Source organism: Notolabrus celidotus, chromosome 2 (genome assembly GCF_009762535.1).
Source record: "Notolabrus celidotus isolate fNotCel1 chromosome 2, fNotCel1.pri, whole genome shotgun sequence".
NCBI lineage: Eukaryota > Metazoa > Chordata > Actinopteri > Labriformes > Labridae > Notolabrus > Notolabrus celidotus.
In genome coordinates, this window is record NC_048273.1 from 11,156,510 (window position 1) to 11,171,837 (window position 15,328).

The following is a 15,328-nucleotide window of genomic DNA, read 5'->3' on the forward strand; positions in this document are numbered from 1 at the left end:
TATTATTACAAGGTTATTAAGGATATGCTCTGTACAGTGTGTATTCTGTGCAGTGGCGGTTCTGGGGAGGGGCCTACAGGGGCCAGTGCCCCTGTAAAACTGAACCTGGACCCCCCTGTGGCCCCCCCTCCACACTAAATAATATTATACAATTAAAAAAAGCTTCGGTATCGCGCCAATGTTACAGGCGGAACACATGCATGTGGCACTTGGTTCCAGTCCCTTAGAGCGCTAAGGGACTCATGTTGAGTGTAAACAGCCAAACAGCTGCTGTCAGTCTGCGTTTTGGTATAGTACACAGTAGTATATATGTCTAGTATATAGGGATGCACTGATGTTTTGCAAGTTTGTTCCCAGCCGATCCTCACCCTTCTCAGTTTCTTTTGTCAGGGTTGAATGTGTCCCTCTGACAACACCCTTGGCCCCAGCCTGGCCCCCCCAGTAAAATTGGTCAAGAACCGCCACTGATTCTGTGTACATCCTTATCAAGATGTTTTGTATATATGCTCAATAGCACAATAAATTAAAAAGTCTCTTGTGTGTAAACAAAAAAGAAGAAGAAGCAAATAAGCTCTGCTAGTTTATTTTGTATTTTGTAAACTATGTTGCCGCCCATCTTATAAAGTATAAAGTACGCCTCTTTCAAATTCACAACGACAACAAATTATTAACAAAGACCCAACAGCAAGACAGGATAACTCAGTCTTATCTCATCTTAATCCACCATATAGAGCACTTTGCGGCATTTAGCAAGTTACAGCAGCAAGGAAAAACTTCCTTTTAACAGGCAGAAACCTCGAGCAGAACCAGACTCAGGTTAGACAGCCATCTGCCTTGACCAAGTTGGGGTTGGAAAGAGGGATAGAGGAGATGAAAAGAGAGAGAGATGATAGTGGTGAGACGGATAGTAGTAGTTGTAGCAGCTGGAGTCTGGGACGTCCACAGCCGCATGCCATGGTTGTTCACCCATGACTTGGCTCTGTAATACATTTCTAGAGCCCCTGCATACTTTCAAAAGACATGTTCCTTTGCAGTTGGTCTTTAACACAGAGTATGGTTTCCACCTACTCTTTAAGTTAATGGACAGCCTCTGTTGTGATTGACAAGAATTACAATTAATTAAAATTGGTTTATGGACCCTCAGGTCCCTGTGAAAAATAAATGTGCAAAAAGAGACAAAAAGCAGAAAATGTATTTTATTATTATTTAATTTATTTCAACATCATCATTATCACATCTGGCCAATAATAGTATAAAATGGTAAGATAATAAATCTATGAAAGAGTCCATCCACAGCCCTGTATAATGAGAGCTGTGGGGGAAGAGGCTGCCTGGCAGCAAAGTTGCAATGCCAATTTCTGTTTTTCAGTGACATTATAAGGTAACGAACAGTATTCATCATCACCATCATTTACTGTGTTTTCTCATCTATGGCTGAATGGCTCGACACCATGGATATTTTTCTTTGTCACATGACTGTTCTTCTACCTCAGGGGTTCCTGTGGTGGCTAAAACAGAAAATATAAATAATGAAATATATACATAATGGAGTTACCAAGCCATGTGTCCCCTTGGATAACTTAAGAACACTTTTCAATTGTACCAGTCTCCACAGCAGGACCTCAGAGTCAAGGCTACACATTTACAAGAATCAGCCAAAAAGCAGCAGCTGGACTTCTCAAACTGCCACCAGAATGACAATCGGTGCTATGCAGTGAAATACACTTCTGAGTTCTGAGATGAGATAAAAACACCTGTTCCGTCATCTCTTGATTTTAGAGTTGTTTTTGAAATTAGATAACGACTAGTTCTGTGGAAAGACAACGGGGTAGATTTGGCTGTAGTGATCCACAAAGTGGACCTCGAGGCCTTCAGTGATGTAGTCTGGCAGGTCAGAGAAGTCCTTTCTATTCTCGGCTGGAAGGACGATACAGGTCACACCGGCACGACGAGCCTGAGAGAGAAGAAATGTAGTTTAAATCCTGGACTACATATATGAAGTAATAAGGAATGTATGTCTCAAGCTAAGCTGTGCTAGTTAAAAAAAGTTAAGTCTGTGTTCTTCCATATTTATGCATTATACAACTTTTCCACAGATAAAGTAAAACAGTAGTACATAACAGATTTAAAATTCTATATGTCCAGCAGACCTTGATGTAATTTATCACATTACTTAAACCTACATGGGGCCCACATGGGGCTAAAAGGAACACTGATGGATAAAAGATTGGGGGACTTATCTCAATGAAACAAGCACAATGATGATGCAGTAGCTCTTGGGCACCATGCAAGACTGTGTTGGTATCTCCCAGCTTACTTGCGTAATCAATGAGTGCTATTTCAACACTGCATCTTTTACCTACCAGACAACACTATATTAGGGATGTACCGATCCCGATCTCAACTATCGGATTGGAGCAGATCTGGGCGTTTTTTTTATTTGATCAGTGATCAGCATTTGAGCCGATAATCTCATCGGATCATTTATGCCCGCTGTCACTGAACACAATTTGCAGCTGAAGGCTCAAGTGTAATTGAGCGTTTTGAGTTTGCTTAACCGTAAGAAAATAATAAACGGGAGATTGATGTAGAACTCAAATGTGCATTGCCAGACATGGCCCAGAAAAAACGTCTGCTAAAATGCATGGACGTATGGTTGAAAAAGGCGAAAACACAAACCAAACACAGGTCTGTCACATATGCATTTGCATCCTTATGGCTAGCAAAAGCTGCTGTTCTCTATAATGGCATGCCACTCCGTTACTAGTGGCATGCAACCAAGGATGTTTCCATCTCACTGTCACTCCCAATATTTACGCTCTCCATCTCACAGCTGGATGCTGACGTTGTGAATCACGCACTGTCTTGTGAGAGTTGAGATCAGAGCAGCCTCGGATTTGAGCGTGCTGTAATGCATGCACACCAGTTTGGTGGATCTCATACAGCAGAGCTTCTAAACAGATAAGGAGTTTTACAACAATGCTAGCTGGATTAAGTTGAATGGAATAAACATAAGCCATCCAGTGGTTTAAGTCCTACCTCACAGGGAGATCTTTTAGAGTATCATGGAGGGGAGAAGTGTCCAATATGCATGGCTTATCAACAGGGGTACCTCAAAGGTCAGTGCTTGGTCCCCTCCTTTTCTCAATATACACCACATCACTTGGTGAAATCATCTGCTCCCATGGCTTTTCCTATCCCTGCTATGCATTTGATACACAGCTTTTACACAGCTTTTACCACCTGAGGCTGAAAAGCTGATCGGGACACCCCTACATGATGTATTACATTAATTTATTCTCTAAATCCAGAAAAAATAGAGAATATCTCTGAAGCACTTGTACTTACAGCTATAGTCTTCTCTTTGATCCCACCCACTGGCAGTATTTTGCCAGTTAGTGAAACTTCACCAGTCATAGCCACATCCTGACGCACTGGCTGGCTGGTAGCCAAGGATAAAAGTGCTGTAACAATGGTACACCCAGCACTTGGTCCATCCTTGGGAGTTGCCCCCTAAAGACAAAGATAGGAGCAACTATTGATCCCAACAGAAGACTACATGTTGAACTATCAAAATGAGATATTCAGGCAGGCACTTCAAATTTGAAAAATTAAGCCATTAACATTTCTCTTCCAAGCTATCAAGTACCTATTGAAGAACACATTACAACAAAGTTATCAGAAACTATCTTAATTAGAGGACTGTATTGCCATGTTTACCTCAGGAACATGCAGATGTAGGTGGGAGTTGACCAAGAAGTGATTTTCTGGTTCTTTATCTATTAGGAAAGCTCTAGCATAGGTTGAAGCGATCTTTGCACTTTCCTTCATAACATCACCCAGCTGACCTGCAGGAGCAAAAGTAAATCTTTAGAATGCCTTGTCCAGTATCAAGTGAAGACATCAGGTGATTAGTACTGTTGAAGTTAAGCCTTCCTGACTCACCTGTGACCTCCAGTGTCCCCTCTCCTTTAGAGTCCGACCCGCCAGAAGGACGGCGTAGCGATGTCTCAATGAACAGCGTAGTCCCTCCTGAAAGGGTGACAAAATGTAGAAAGACTGTCTTTACTTCCCTTTTTTTTTTTTTTGGTACCGGGTTGTGTGTGCATGACTGTCTGAAATTATCTCTCTCACCAAGAGCAGTCCAAGCCAGGCCCATGACCACTCCCGGTGGGGTGACAGTGTACATTCGATCCACTGTGAAAACAGGTTTACCCACATAGTCCTGCAGGTTGTCAGGTGTAACAGTCACAGCGTTTTGCTCACCACTGACAATACTGAAGGCCACCTTACGGAAAACCTGAGACAGATGAGACAGCGTTACAGTTTACAAGTTAAAAAGTGGGGTGTCACTGTCTTATTAAGAGAAGTTTGTTTGCGACAGAAACAAAATCTCTCTGCAGTCATTGGCTTCCAAAGTAATACCCAGAACTTTGACATAGTTGGATTTCTTGTACCAGTCTGTGAAATCCTCCCACGCATTACCAGCTGCTGTAATTTCTGCTAGTCCCAGTGGTGGGATTCAGTTTTTGTAAAATATTCTGCTAATGAAGACCGCAATCTTTATTCTGAGTAGCTTTAATGCAACTCCAGTATACTTCGGTTGAGAATGAACAAAGCAAAGCTCAACTATGTTTTACCTTTTCAACTTGCTTCTGAAGGTTCCTGACTCCAGATTCTCTGCAGTACTGCTTGATGAGCAGACCGAGGGCGTCAGATGAGATTGAGACCTTTTCTTCAGTCAGGCCACACAAAGTGCGGAGCTGAGGGACAAGGTAACGCTGAGGCAGGCAAAATAAAGAGAAAGAAAAACAGGAGTTTGTAAGATGGCATCAATAAAACATCAAACTTTAATATTGACAGAAACAACCACAATACCCGACTATATCTCGAACACTTTTTCTTTCTTTCTTTAATTTTGCACCTTATAATGAGACGATTACTGTAACTGGTTATGATATGACATAGCAGGTTATTATGCAGTGTCATTCATGAATAATGACCTGTTTAATACTTCATATAATGGCTACATTATAAATGTAGGCCTGTTATTAGTCTTTACATTAGAAAGTAGTAGTGCCCATTAGTGAGCAAGAATCTATGGTGGCTGGGAATTTACAAAGAATTAAACACTTTTACAAAGTTGGAGACAAATTAACATTTTGGAAAACATTTTTACATTTTATAAAACAAAATTAAATTAGCAAAACACTTTTACCAAGGCCAAAACAAATTTACATTTCAGAAAACAAATTTACAAACCAGAAACACTTTTACAAGCGATGAGACAAATTTACAAGAGACAACATTTTTACCAGTACCGAAACAAAATTACAGATTCTGACAAAAAAGGAATGCACCAATGATTTGTTGAAGTCAAATATATATTCATTCCCTGGCTGTTGAACATATTACAGACGTCTTTTATTTTGAAAATCGTTGGTACATTTCTTTTCCATCAGAATCTGTAGTTTGTAAATTTGTTTCGGGACTGGTAAAAATGTCCCATCATTTTTAAAAGTGTTTCTGATTTTGTACATTTGTTTTCTTTAATTTAAATTTGTTTTGGTCTTGGTAAAAGTGTTTAATGTAATTTTGTTTTCCAAAATTTAAAAATGTTTTCCAAAATGTAAAAATGTTTTCCAAAATGTAAATTTGTTTCCAACTTTCTAAAAGGGTTTCATCCTTTGTAAATTTGCAACGTAAGAATCAGTTTGCTAAATTGTTCCACAGCAAATGTTTAGAGCCTAACAGATACGCTGTTTGAAAACCAAATATAGATCTTTTATAAGAGTAGTCTTAAATAGGGATGGGACATGATTTTCGAATGCTGAATATTCGTTCACTTATTGAATATCCAAGAGTCAATACAAATATTATCTCATTCTGAAAGTATTATTTTCATCGTTTTCACTGGTGCCTGGTTGTAATAAGGTATTCAGCCCATTGTCTGAATTTCCTCTTATTACACAATTACATATAGAAAGGTAGAAGCTGATGTTACCTCAGCAATAGCCAGTTTCTCTTGGGCCACGTATCCAGACACATTGATCATCTCCATCCTGTCTCGGAGGGGCTCTGGGATGGTGTCTAGGACATTAGCCGTGCAGATAAACAAAACCTGTTGGAGAGGTCACAGAGAAGCAGGGGTCAACAAAAATAAGTGTGTTTTATCTGTATTTTCCCACTTGGACTCTTAAAATTGCAAATAACAAGTACATTTTCCTACTTTGGAAAGATCTACAGGGACATCGAGGTAGTGGTCGAGAAAGTTGGCATTCTGTTCGGGATCCAGAAGCTCCAGCAATGCAGAGGACGGATCACCCTGGTAACCACGGCCGATCTTATCCACCTGAGAAAGATTCATACAGCCTTTTTAAACTCATTACAAGCAATGATCACTAAATTTAGTTCAATTCAATTCAAACACTGCTTTTAGCATACTACATGGAATATCAAACCAGAGTAAGCACACTCTATGAAGTTCCAATGGGTCAAGTCATCAGAAAATAGCTTATGGATAAGTTTTAATGGCAGCTAAAAGTATCCATTCGTTGTAGAGAGTTAACACCATCTCATGCAAAACCCTCCAGTTCGGGTATTATTACTCTGATATGGAATGATAATGAGCTTTAAGGACACTATTACTGTAGCAGCACCACCAGACTGACCTCATCTATTAGCACCAGAGGATTCTCTGTCTTTGTTTTCTTCAGGCACTGGATGATCTTCCCTGGCATCGCTCCAACATAAGTCCTCCTGGACACAAAAATACACATTTTGGATAATCAGTTCTCAACCTTTTCTGACCCACCCCCACCACTGCATAAACATATATACACAGATACAGCATAGCAGAGGCCATGATACATAAACTTGGTCTCTGAATGCCATATATAAATGAAGTGCAAAATTTCCCCTGATAATAATAGCTAAAAAAGACTTTCACACCTGTGTCCTTTAATCTCAGCCACATCAGTCATTCCTCCCACGCTGAACCTGAAGTACTGTCTGTTGAGGGCTCTGGCTATGGAGCGAGCGATGGAGGTCTTTCCTACACCCGGGGGTCCGTAGAAACACAGGATCTTTCCCTGAGTGGAACCACGCAGCTGACTCACTGCTATGAATTCCTGCACAAAAATAAAAAGCGAATCAGATTCATTTCTACTATGAGAAGTATTTGCAGTGCTATGGTGTGTATACATGTATCTGAACATTTTCCATCAACGTGATAAGGTGTATTTAATAGCTGTATACTAACCAAAATCCTTTTCTTAACATCATCCATTCCGTAATGGTCTTCCTCTAAAACCCCTTTGGCTGTATCCAGTAATAAGTTTTCTTCACTGTTCATACCCCAGGGCATGCTCGTCAGCCAGTCCAGGTAGTTCCGGGTGACACTGTAAGACAGGCATTGTAGTAGTTATGTGTTTAGTTAGTTAAGAGGGAAACTCTATAGGAGTGCATTATAACTAAGGTCTTTGCACAAGTTTCACTCAGTGTTTCTCATTAATAACACATTGCATACATCTTTGATATCTAGCAAAACTGGGATAATTTTATTCCTTAAAAAATATTTCCCCAAAAAACTTTCTGAGATTCTGTCCACTTCATTGCCATTTGCTGAAAAATGTCTGTTTGCTTTTCAAACACCTATCAACCACTGAACAGTGTGCAACCATGGATATAATCTATCAGGTCATCTGTGTGACCTTGTGAGTGTGCAGCAAGGCTACACAAACTAAAAGCGAGACCTGATAGTCAATTAATCAATCTTTATCTGAATAGCACCAAATCACAACAAACGTTATACCAAGAACTTTTACAAACATAGCAGGTCTAGACTATATTCTATGTTAAATTATTAAAGAAATATGGAAATGACAAAGAACTGACTTTAAAGCTACCAACAAGTTAAATTATAAACTCTGCTGTAGTTTTTAAAAGAGATTATCATATCATAAGTGGATATATGTGAGCCTGAAAGTAGCCCTCGAAAAAGACATTAACAGGAGATCGTAACGCCTTTCCTATCAAACGATTTTGATACCAACCGCTCCTGGATGCACTTTTGTTCTGTATTTTTTAACACAACATGTAGTGGACTCAAGTGTTACTACAACCATTCATGCATAAGTGGAAAAAAACCCACACCCATACAAACAAAAATAAATACAGAATACCAACTTGAACTCCGAGGAGTGGTTGTCCAGCAGTCCCAGTTTGTTGAGTTCTTCATTGATGACATCCATTATGTGCTGAGGTACAGTCCTGTCTTTGAGTCTCTCTCTGAACTTCTCTTCTATTGCTTCTTTATCCTCTTTTTCCAGACCGAGCTCCTGAAAATCCACATTGTGTTAATGGTCAAACTTAACAGATCTGTTATTAACATAGAGTTTATCCTGTAATGAGTCATATTCAATGATCAGATTGCTAATATGACTGTCTGATGTCTGACATTGAGGGCAGATTAACTAACATTCATAAGACATAAAATGACCAGGTCTAATCCACCTTTTTAATGATCTTCAGTTGCTCCTGCAGCAAGTACTTCCTGTGAGTCTGTTTGATCTTCTCTTCCACCTGTGATCACAGCAGGGAGACAGCTGAATGAGATAAGCAGAGCAGTGGCTAGTCAAAGCTGATATATATTTGGTAATGACTTCTGACCTCTCTACCAAGTCTCTGCTGCAGTTTGCTCAGCTCATACTCCTTCTTCAGCAGAGACAGAGCCTTGTAGAGACGCTTTGGGATCTGTAGAGACACACATACAGGTTCAATAGACGCATACACACTCATATTTTACTGCACATAGTAAAGCTAGCAACATTTTAAAAAGCTGACAGAAGCATATGTGTGCTGTTCTCTTCTTTTTACATCAGAATCAAGAAATGAAAAACTATACAATAAAAAAAATGTTGCAAAATCTGTGGAAAGTTGACACACATGATTCATCTCAATAGTTTAGAGCAATACATTTTCAGAGGGAAGAAAATTGAAGAATTGGGGCTGGTTTGCTAGGTAAATACACATCTAATCAACATGTTTGAGTGCAGCACACAGCAGCTCCTATAAGCTTTTATATAGGAATATAGATAGGGCTGGGCGATAAAACAAAAACAGTAATTATCGGGATATTATTTTTCTCAATATAAATATAACAAATGTACGATAAAACGTTGATATATCTAAACCTGTATTTACACCCTCAACCTCTGGGAAGGGAGGAGGCGCTAGTGCGTCTTAAACGCTAGTTCCCACCTAACATTAAACAGAAGAAGAAGTCGGCATGGAACAACCAATCATGTCGCAGAGAGGTAGGCAGGCTTAAAGCTGTTTAGAGCGGAATGTAAACACAGCTGAAACGAGTGACAGCAACACTGACAAAAATGCAAAACCTCCCAGCTCAAAGCAGAGTGAAAACATGCTCGAACGAAAAAGGCCACTAAACTTCATTGGTTAAGATATTTTGGTTATTTACTAGACTACTAAATCCAAGATACAAGCTAACAAACCGTCTGGTTTCTTCAACTTTCACTCAAAATCTGCCTTCAAAGTAATATGAAAGAATGATATGATATTTATTGTGAAAATTATCAATTTGACTGATATGAGAAAAGGTTATCGTGATAACATCTTTTTCAATATCGCCCAGCACTACATATAGAGCCTACACTCCCACAAACTGTCCCACCTTTAAAGCGTGCAGAGCACTTACATTTATCTCCTCCAAGACGTCCTGTAGTTCATGTGACTCTGCTCCTGTCAGAGCTGCTCCCATATCACTAAGGTAAATGGGATTATCGACCACCCTCTGACCAGCCTGCATCATCTGAAGGACCGACTCTCTGAAACACACAACAAAGAAGCAAGTTTGAGAATACTTCTGCAACAGTGCTGGCAAGGACTATATGGCTTACAGAAGGCAACACCATATTATTGTCCCATTCATCATTATATCAGATGTGTGATGTTGGATGGAACACTGTAAGACTGATAAATTGGTTGAGGCAGATGGCTGCTTTACATGAGTTTGGTTCTGCTCGCGGTTTCTGCCTATTAAAAGGAAGTTTTTCCTTGTTACTGTAACTAGCTAAATACTGTGGATTCAGATGGGATAAGATCGAGTCCTGTCAGTAAGAGGGGACTGGATCATTTCCTGTCTTGATGTTGGGTCTTTGTTAATAATTTAACATAGAGTATGGTCTAGACCTGCTGTGTTTGTCAAAGCATCTTGAGATAATGTTTGTTGTGGTTTGGTGCTATACAAATGAAGGTTGATTGATAAATGGGATGCTGAACATGCATGTCAGAGACTTGTCATAATGCCAGGTCATTTGGTGGTTAATCATTGAAGGAAAATATATATGAAGATGATGGGTGACAATATAAGGATCTCAGAAACTAAGTATCAGAACAGACCTGTAAAGGGGGTTGAGTGCGATGATATCTCTGATGGTCTTCACAATCTCTGCAGTAAGAGCCTGTAGAACACAGAAATCTTTATTTTCACATTTCTACAGGTGTTTTTCTTTGCTATTTGTTTCATGACATCTAACACACAAACAAAAATAATGTATTTCATATTGAAAATCACTTGCTGTTTTGTACCTTGACCTCCTCTGTGACAGTGAACTGTTCATGTTGAATGTTGTCCACTTCCACCATCAGGATGTTGGACGAGGGCAGAGGCTGGAATTCTGGACTCAGGTCTGCATCAGAAATCTGAGGATCAAGATGGATTAAAAATCACTCCTCCTGTTGTGAATAGTAGTATACCCAACAAATATCTTTACTTCTACAGTTTCCCACATGCAGAGATCTATGCTCACACTCCTCACACCACTCGTATTAGACTTTGATGTATTCATTTTCCATTCGATGGACACAACTGAGACAACAACTATGAATACTGTATGAACCAAAGACTAGGGAACCTAATGGGTATTCCTTCCCTTAATTAACTACCTGGTTTGTTCTGTGAATCTGAGGTAATGTGGTTGAGCAAAATGTTGTTCATTTAAAAAAATAAGGGCTAAAATCAAGATGTAGTCTTAAGTTATCCATGAGATGGGGTGAAAATATCAGTAAACAATGAAGAAAATAGCAGGAAAATCATTGTGTGTCTTTTCACAAGCAACTTAAATAACTGGTTCAGACATGTGGTAATGATTAAGAGGGGATTCTTTTCTTTATTTATTCATTTATTTATTTATTTTTAAACTATTATTATTATCATCATTCTTATTATTATTGTTATTTTTATATATATGTTTTTTTATGTATTTATTAAATGGTTTTACCTATTTTGCTATTATTTTTATAAAATGATTATAAATAATATTGCTGTTATTACTTTTATAATATGAATTTATAATAATAATAATAATAATAATAATAATAACTTTTTTATTTTTAAGGGATTATAGTAATTGATTTGATTTATTTATTAATTTATATTTCTCTTCAGTTTCTTATTTCTTTTGTTTTCTCTAACCATTAACCTCCACTGCCAGAGAACCATCCAGAAATTCTTTCTCTGCCTCACATCAGCATGCAAAGAAACAGATGAGGCATGTGCGGATCATGTTACAGACCTTCTCCTCAAGCTGCTCCGTCACAGATCCTGGTTGGTCTTTGCGGCTGCGTTTGGTTTTACGTCTTGGCGGTGGTTTGGGTTGGGACTCTGCCTCAGACTCTGACAACACAGGAGCTATTGCTTCATCCTCAGGCTCCACCTCTAGCTGTTTTGTGATCCGTATCCTGACAGATTTAGCAAAGATTTATATAAGTTATACACAAAATCTGTGCATTATTTTCAAAATACTTGCTCAGCAACATAGGTGCTTTTCTACTACCTGCGATGTCCCATTACGATCATCCGAAGCTTGTCTCCGAGGTCCTGCATCTCATGAATCTGAACGAAGGTCCCTGTAGGGTAGACAGCATCGAGAGACTCGACCACATCTGACTCATTACTGCAAGAAAGAAAAACAATTCTTACTATCAAGACACAATAACAGGTCGAATTCTTAGCAGTTGTGACTGATAACTGAAGAAAGTCACTTGCTAAAGAGACCCACTACTATGTTTGATCACAATAAAACACAACAGGATGGATTCATTACAGTGTTTAACCAAATGGATGAAATGAGTGAAACCAAACTGCAGTCCACATCACACTAAATTAGTCCTTATTCTGTTATGTGGACTGGTTTTCAGTGGCAACTAAGACCCCACTTATCAGAGTGACAAAAACATCTAAATCCTGAGGCAGGTTCAAAATAAAAGTTGAACATAGCTTTAAATATGAAGCAGCAGACAAATTACATGATTTACTAGACTACTAAATTCCAGATACAAGCTAACAAACCATCTGGTTTCTTTAAATTACACTCAGGAGAAAAAATCTGCCTTTAAAATGATATGAAAGAATGATTTGACATTTCTAAAAATTATCATATCGACTGATACGAAAAATGTTATCATGATATCATCTTTTTCAATATCGTCCAGCTCTAACAAAGGCTATTAAAAACTTAATAATTACTAATAATCATCAAATTTTCCAACCATTCAACATTTCATTTTTATAAATTAAACCACGTTTTTCATTAGATATCTTATTCACTGAAATAATATTTCAATATTAATTTAGCTTATGATGATATTTTTAGAAATATTCACAACTTCATCCCGGCAAGCTTACAAGTTTCATCTTGACCAAACAAGTTCTGCAAACATATTTCATCCAGCCTTTTTCAGGTTGACCCTTTCTCAGTTTTCAATAAGATACAGAGGACCTCACTTTTGGAACAGTTTACTGGGTCATATTACAAGTAACACAAACTTCAACTCATTCAAGAAACAAATCATACACTTTCTATTAGGTGAGTTAAGCAATACAACAAGATACTGATTCCAATCCTGAGTTGAATCCATATTTACAAACACATAGACTCATTACTTTAACACACATTCATATAATTTTATTTTCACCATTGTTTTTAATATTAAATCTTCTTATTAACACAAGTTTTGTTTTTTTGTGTGTCTTTTATATGTGCAAAACAATAAATAAATAAATAAATATTTCAATGCAAGGTGACAATGACGATACAACTATCTCTGATCATTTATCGGCCTGTCTCATACCTCAATGACTAAAACAAGTTGGATTACACTCCAACAACTTGCTTAGGCAGTATCTAGCACTTATTCGGTGCAGTGCCGCACTCTGCACAACTTTTTCAACAGCTTGTATCAACCAGACCATCAAGGAGTTTAACAGAACAGGGGATTATCACACTTACTTATCATCTCTCTTCAGAAAGACTCCAGCGTATGGTTGAGCAAGACGAACTTTCCTCCTCAACAGCTCCATCAACTCTTTGTTTTTAACCTGACAGAAAGACAGAGAGACATATCGAACATACTTTAAATAAACATTTAAAAAAACTCACAACAGACATTTTAGTCTTTCAGCCTTTAGTATTAGATTAAAATGGATACAGCCCTTTATTGTCTTTTTGGGGCTTTTAACAGGTGATGCAATTTGGGGCAAAACTGTCCCCTAACTTAAACTTAAATCTTTAGTTTAGATACAAATTAAGGGTGAGAAGCAATTGTCTCTTAACTGAAGGGGTAGGATTAGATACGTTTTAACTTCTTCCTACTCCTTTTCGCACATGTACAGTAAATTGTTTCACTGCTTGCTAATGGAACAGATTGATTTAGTTTCTTTTGTATAACTATTTCTTTTATTTCTTGTATGTTTGTATAAATATTTCTTTTATTTCTTGTATGTTTGTATAAATATTTCTTCTGTTCTACTTCTATGTTTTTTTGTTGTTTTTTTACTTTTACATGTTCGAAATAAAGACATCAAATCAACTCAAAAATCAAAACTTGTGTAACACAACTCTTTGCATCCAGGTTGCATCATCCCCGTGTCCTTGAGCCCCACGGACAGGACATGAAACCTTACATCATCCTCACCTCTATGATTTTGATGAAGCGGGGGAACACCGGGTTTCTGCTCACAGCGACCAGCGGCACATTGGGGAATATTTCCGGGACCATCATAGTGGTGAGAGCAGTCATCTGAGGTCCGTTATTATAAGGGGCCCCTCCATCTCCCCCAGACTCCTCACTCCCAGAGCCTGCACTGTCACTGCCGTCCTCTCCAGCACCGCTGGCCCGGTTCCCAAACAACCTGTCCTGAATGAAGTAAGATGGACTGGATGGTGTGAGGAGACCTGTTTGACTGCGGATAACACCTCCGACCCGTATCCATCGCTGACTTCTGGTGGTCAGCTTGCAGCCAGCTGTCATTGATGTGCTGGATGGACTGTAAGAGAAGCGGCTGATGCATGTTTTCTGTGGGCTTGCGGTGCCGCTGTAGAACCGTGGGGGCTGTAGTCGACTCAAGGCCGATGTGTCCGTCAGAGGGGAGCGTCCGGCCCGAAAAAACACGGGCCAGTTTGGCTTTAAGAGAACCGATTTTCCTTGCAGCTGTCTCGCAGCGCCTGACATCTTCATGCAGGCAGCCATGTTGATCGAGAGTATTCTACAGCACATGACCAACCCTCTTCCGGCTATTTTTGATGACGTAAGGTAATTGCGTAAGCTTCAAATTTCATCCAGAGAGATTGAAAAACATCGAAAAACACTAAGCGACACAATTGTGGCTTTTGTGTCAAGTTTGGCCGAGTTCGAAAGACACTGTATTCTCCATAGATAAAGCCTGCTGTAGTCACCACTTATAACTACAAATTAGCAACCTATTGATAACTTTCTGAAAGGATGGAAACAAACTTTTTGACTTCAAAGCAGAGCCGGCCCTAACTGACTTGGTGCCCTGGGCAAGATTTCAACTGGTGCCCCTTGTATTGTAACCAACTCCACCAACAATCGCATCACATCTACACTTAAAGCTGGGGTTGGTAGTCAGATTTAAAATGATCTTTATGTCCCGATGGCAATCAATATAATGTGTTCTTAAAAAAGAGCGAAAAATTGCAACCTCCGGTCTCAAATGATGAAGCCCATGCGGAAGTGTTATAAACAGGGGTGCATCTCGCTCAGCTGGAAGTGAAGCTTTCAGCAAAGCGTCTGCCCCCTGGTGGCTGGCTGCAGTATAGGTCAAAAAATCTGTCTCCCCCATTCAAATGAGTGGGGGAGCAGTCAAACTTTAAAAAATAAATACACATCGTACAAATGTTTCTCTTCTGTGGCTTTGCAGGCTCTGGCTGCACAATGGCTGCGCCCAGGAGCGGGATTTTTTGGCTTCAGAACCGTACAACGGGAAGAGGCGGAGCAACGCTGT

The 15,328-nt window shown here is 39.1% G+C and overlaps 1 protein-coding gene across 1 annotated transcript; it reads right to left on the reverse strand.

Annotated features, from left to right (window-relative positions):
- Positions 1-1,180: 1,180 nt before the first annotated feature.
- On the reverse strand, positions 1,181-14,588 carry lonp1 (lon peptidase 1, mitochondrial). Its single transcript, XM_034710106.1, has 21 exons — positions 13,999-14,588; positions 13,314-13,402; positions 11,859-11,978; positions 11,598-11,763; positions 10,612-10,725; positions 10,423-10,484; positions 9,719-9,848; positions 8,671-8,754; positions 8,515-8,583; positions 8,188-8,339; positions 7,262-7,400; positions 6,952-7,130; positions 6,672-6,759; positions 6,230-6,352; positions 6,005-6,121; positions 4,641-4,781; positions 4,135-4,300; positions 3,946-4,032; positions 3,721-3,848; positions 3,349-3,513; positions 1,181-1,954 (listed from the first exon to the last, which is right to left on the reverse strand). Exons 1-21 carry the CDS (start codon positions 14,578-14,580, stop codon positions 1,805-1,807), a joined length of 3,051 nt encoding a protein of 1,016 aa, XP_034565997.1. The 5' UTR covers positions 14,581-14,588; the 3' UTR covers positions 1,181-1,804.
- Between the last annotated feature and the right edge of the window lie 740 nt (positions 14,589-15,328).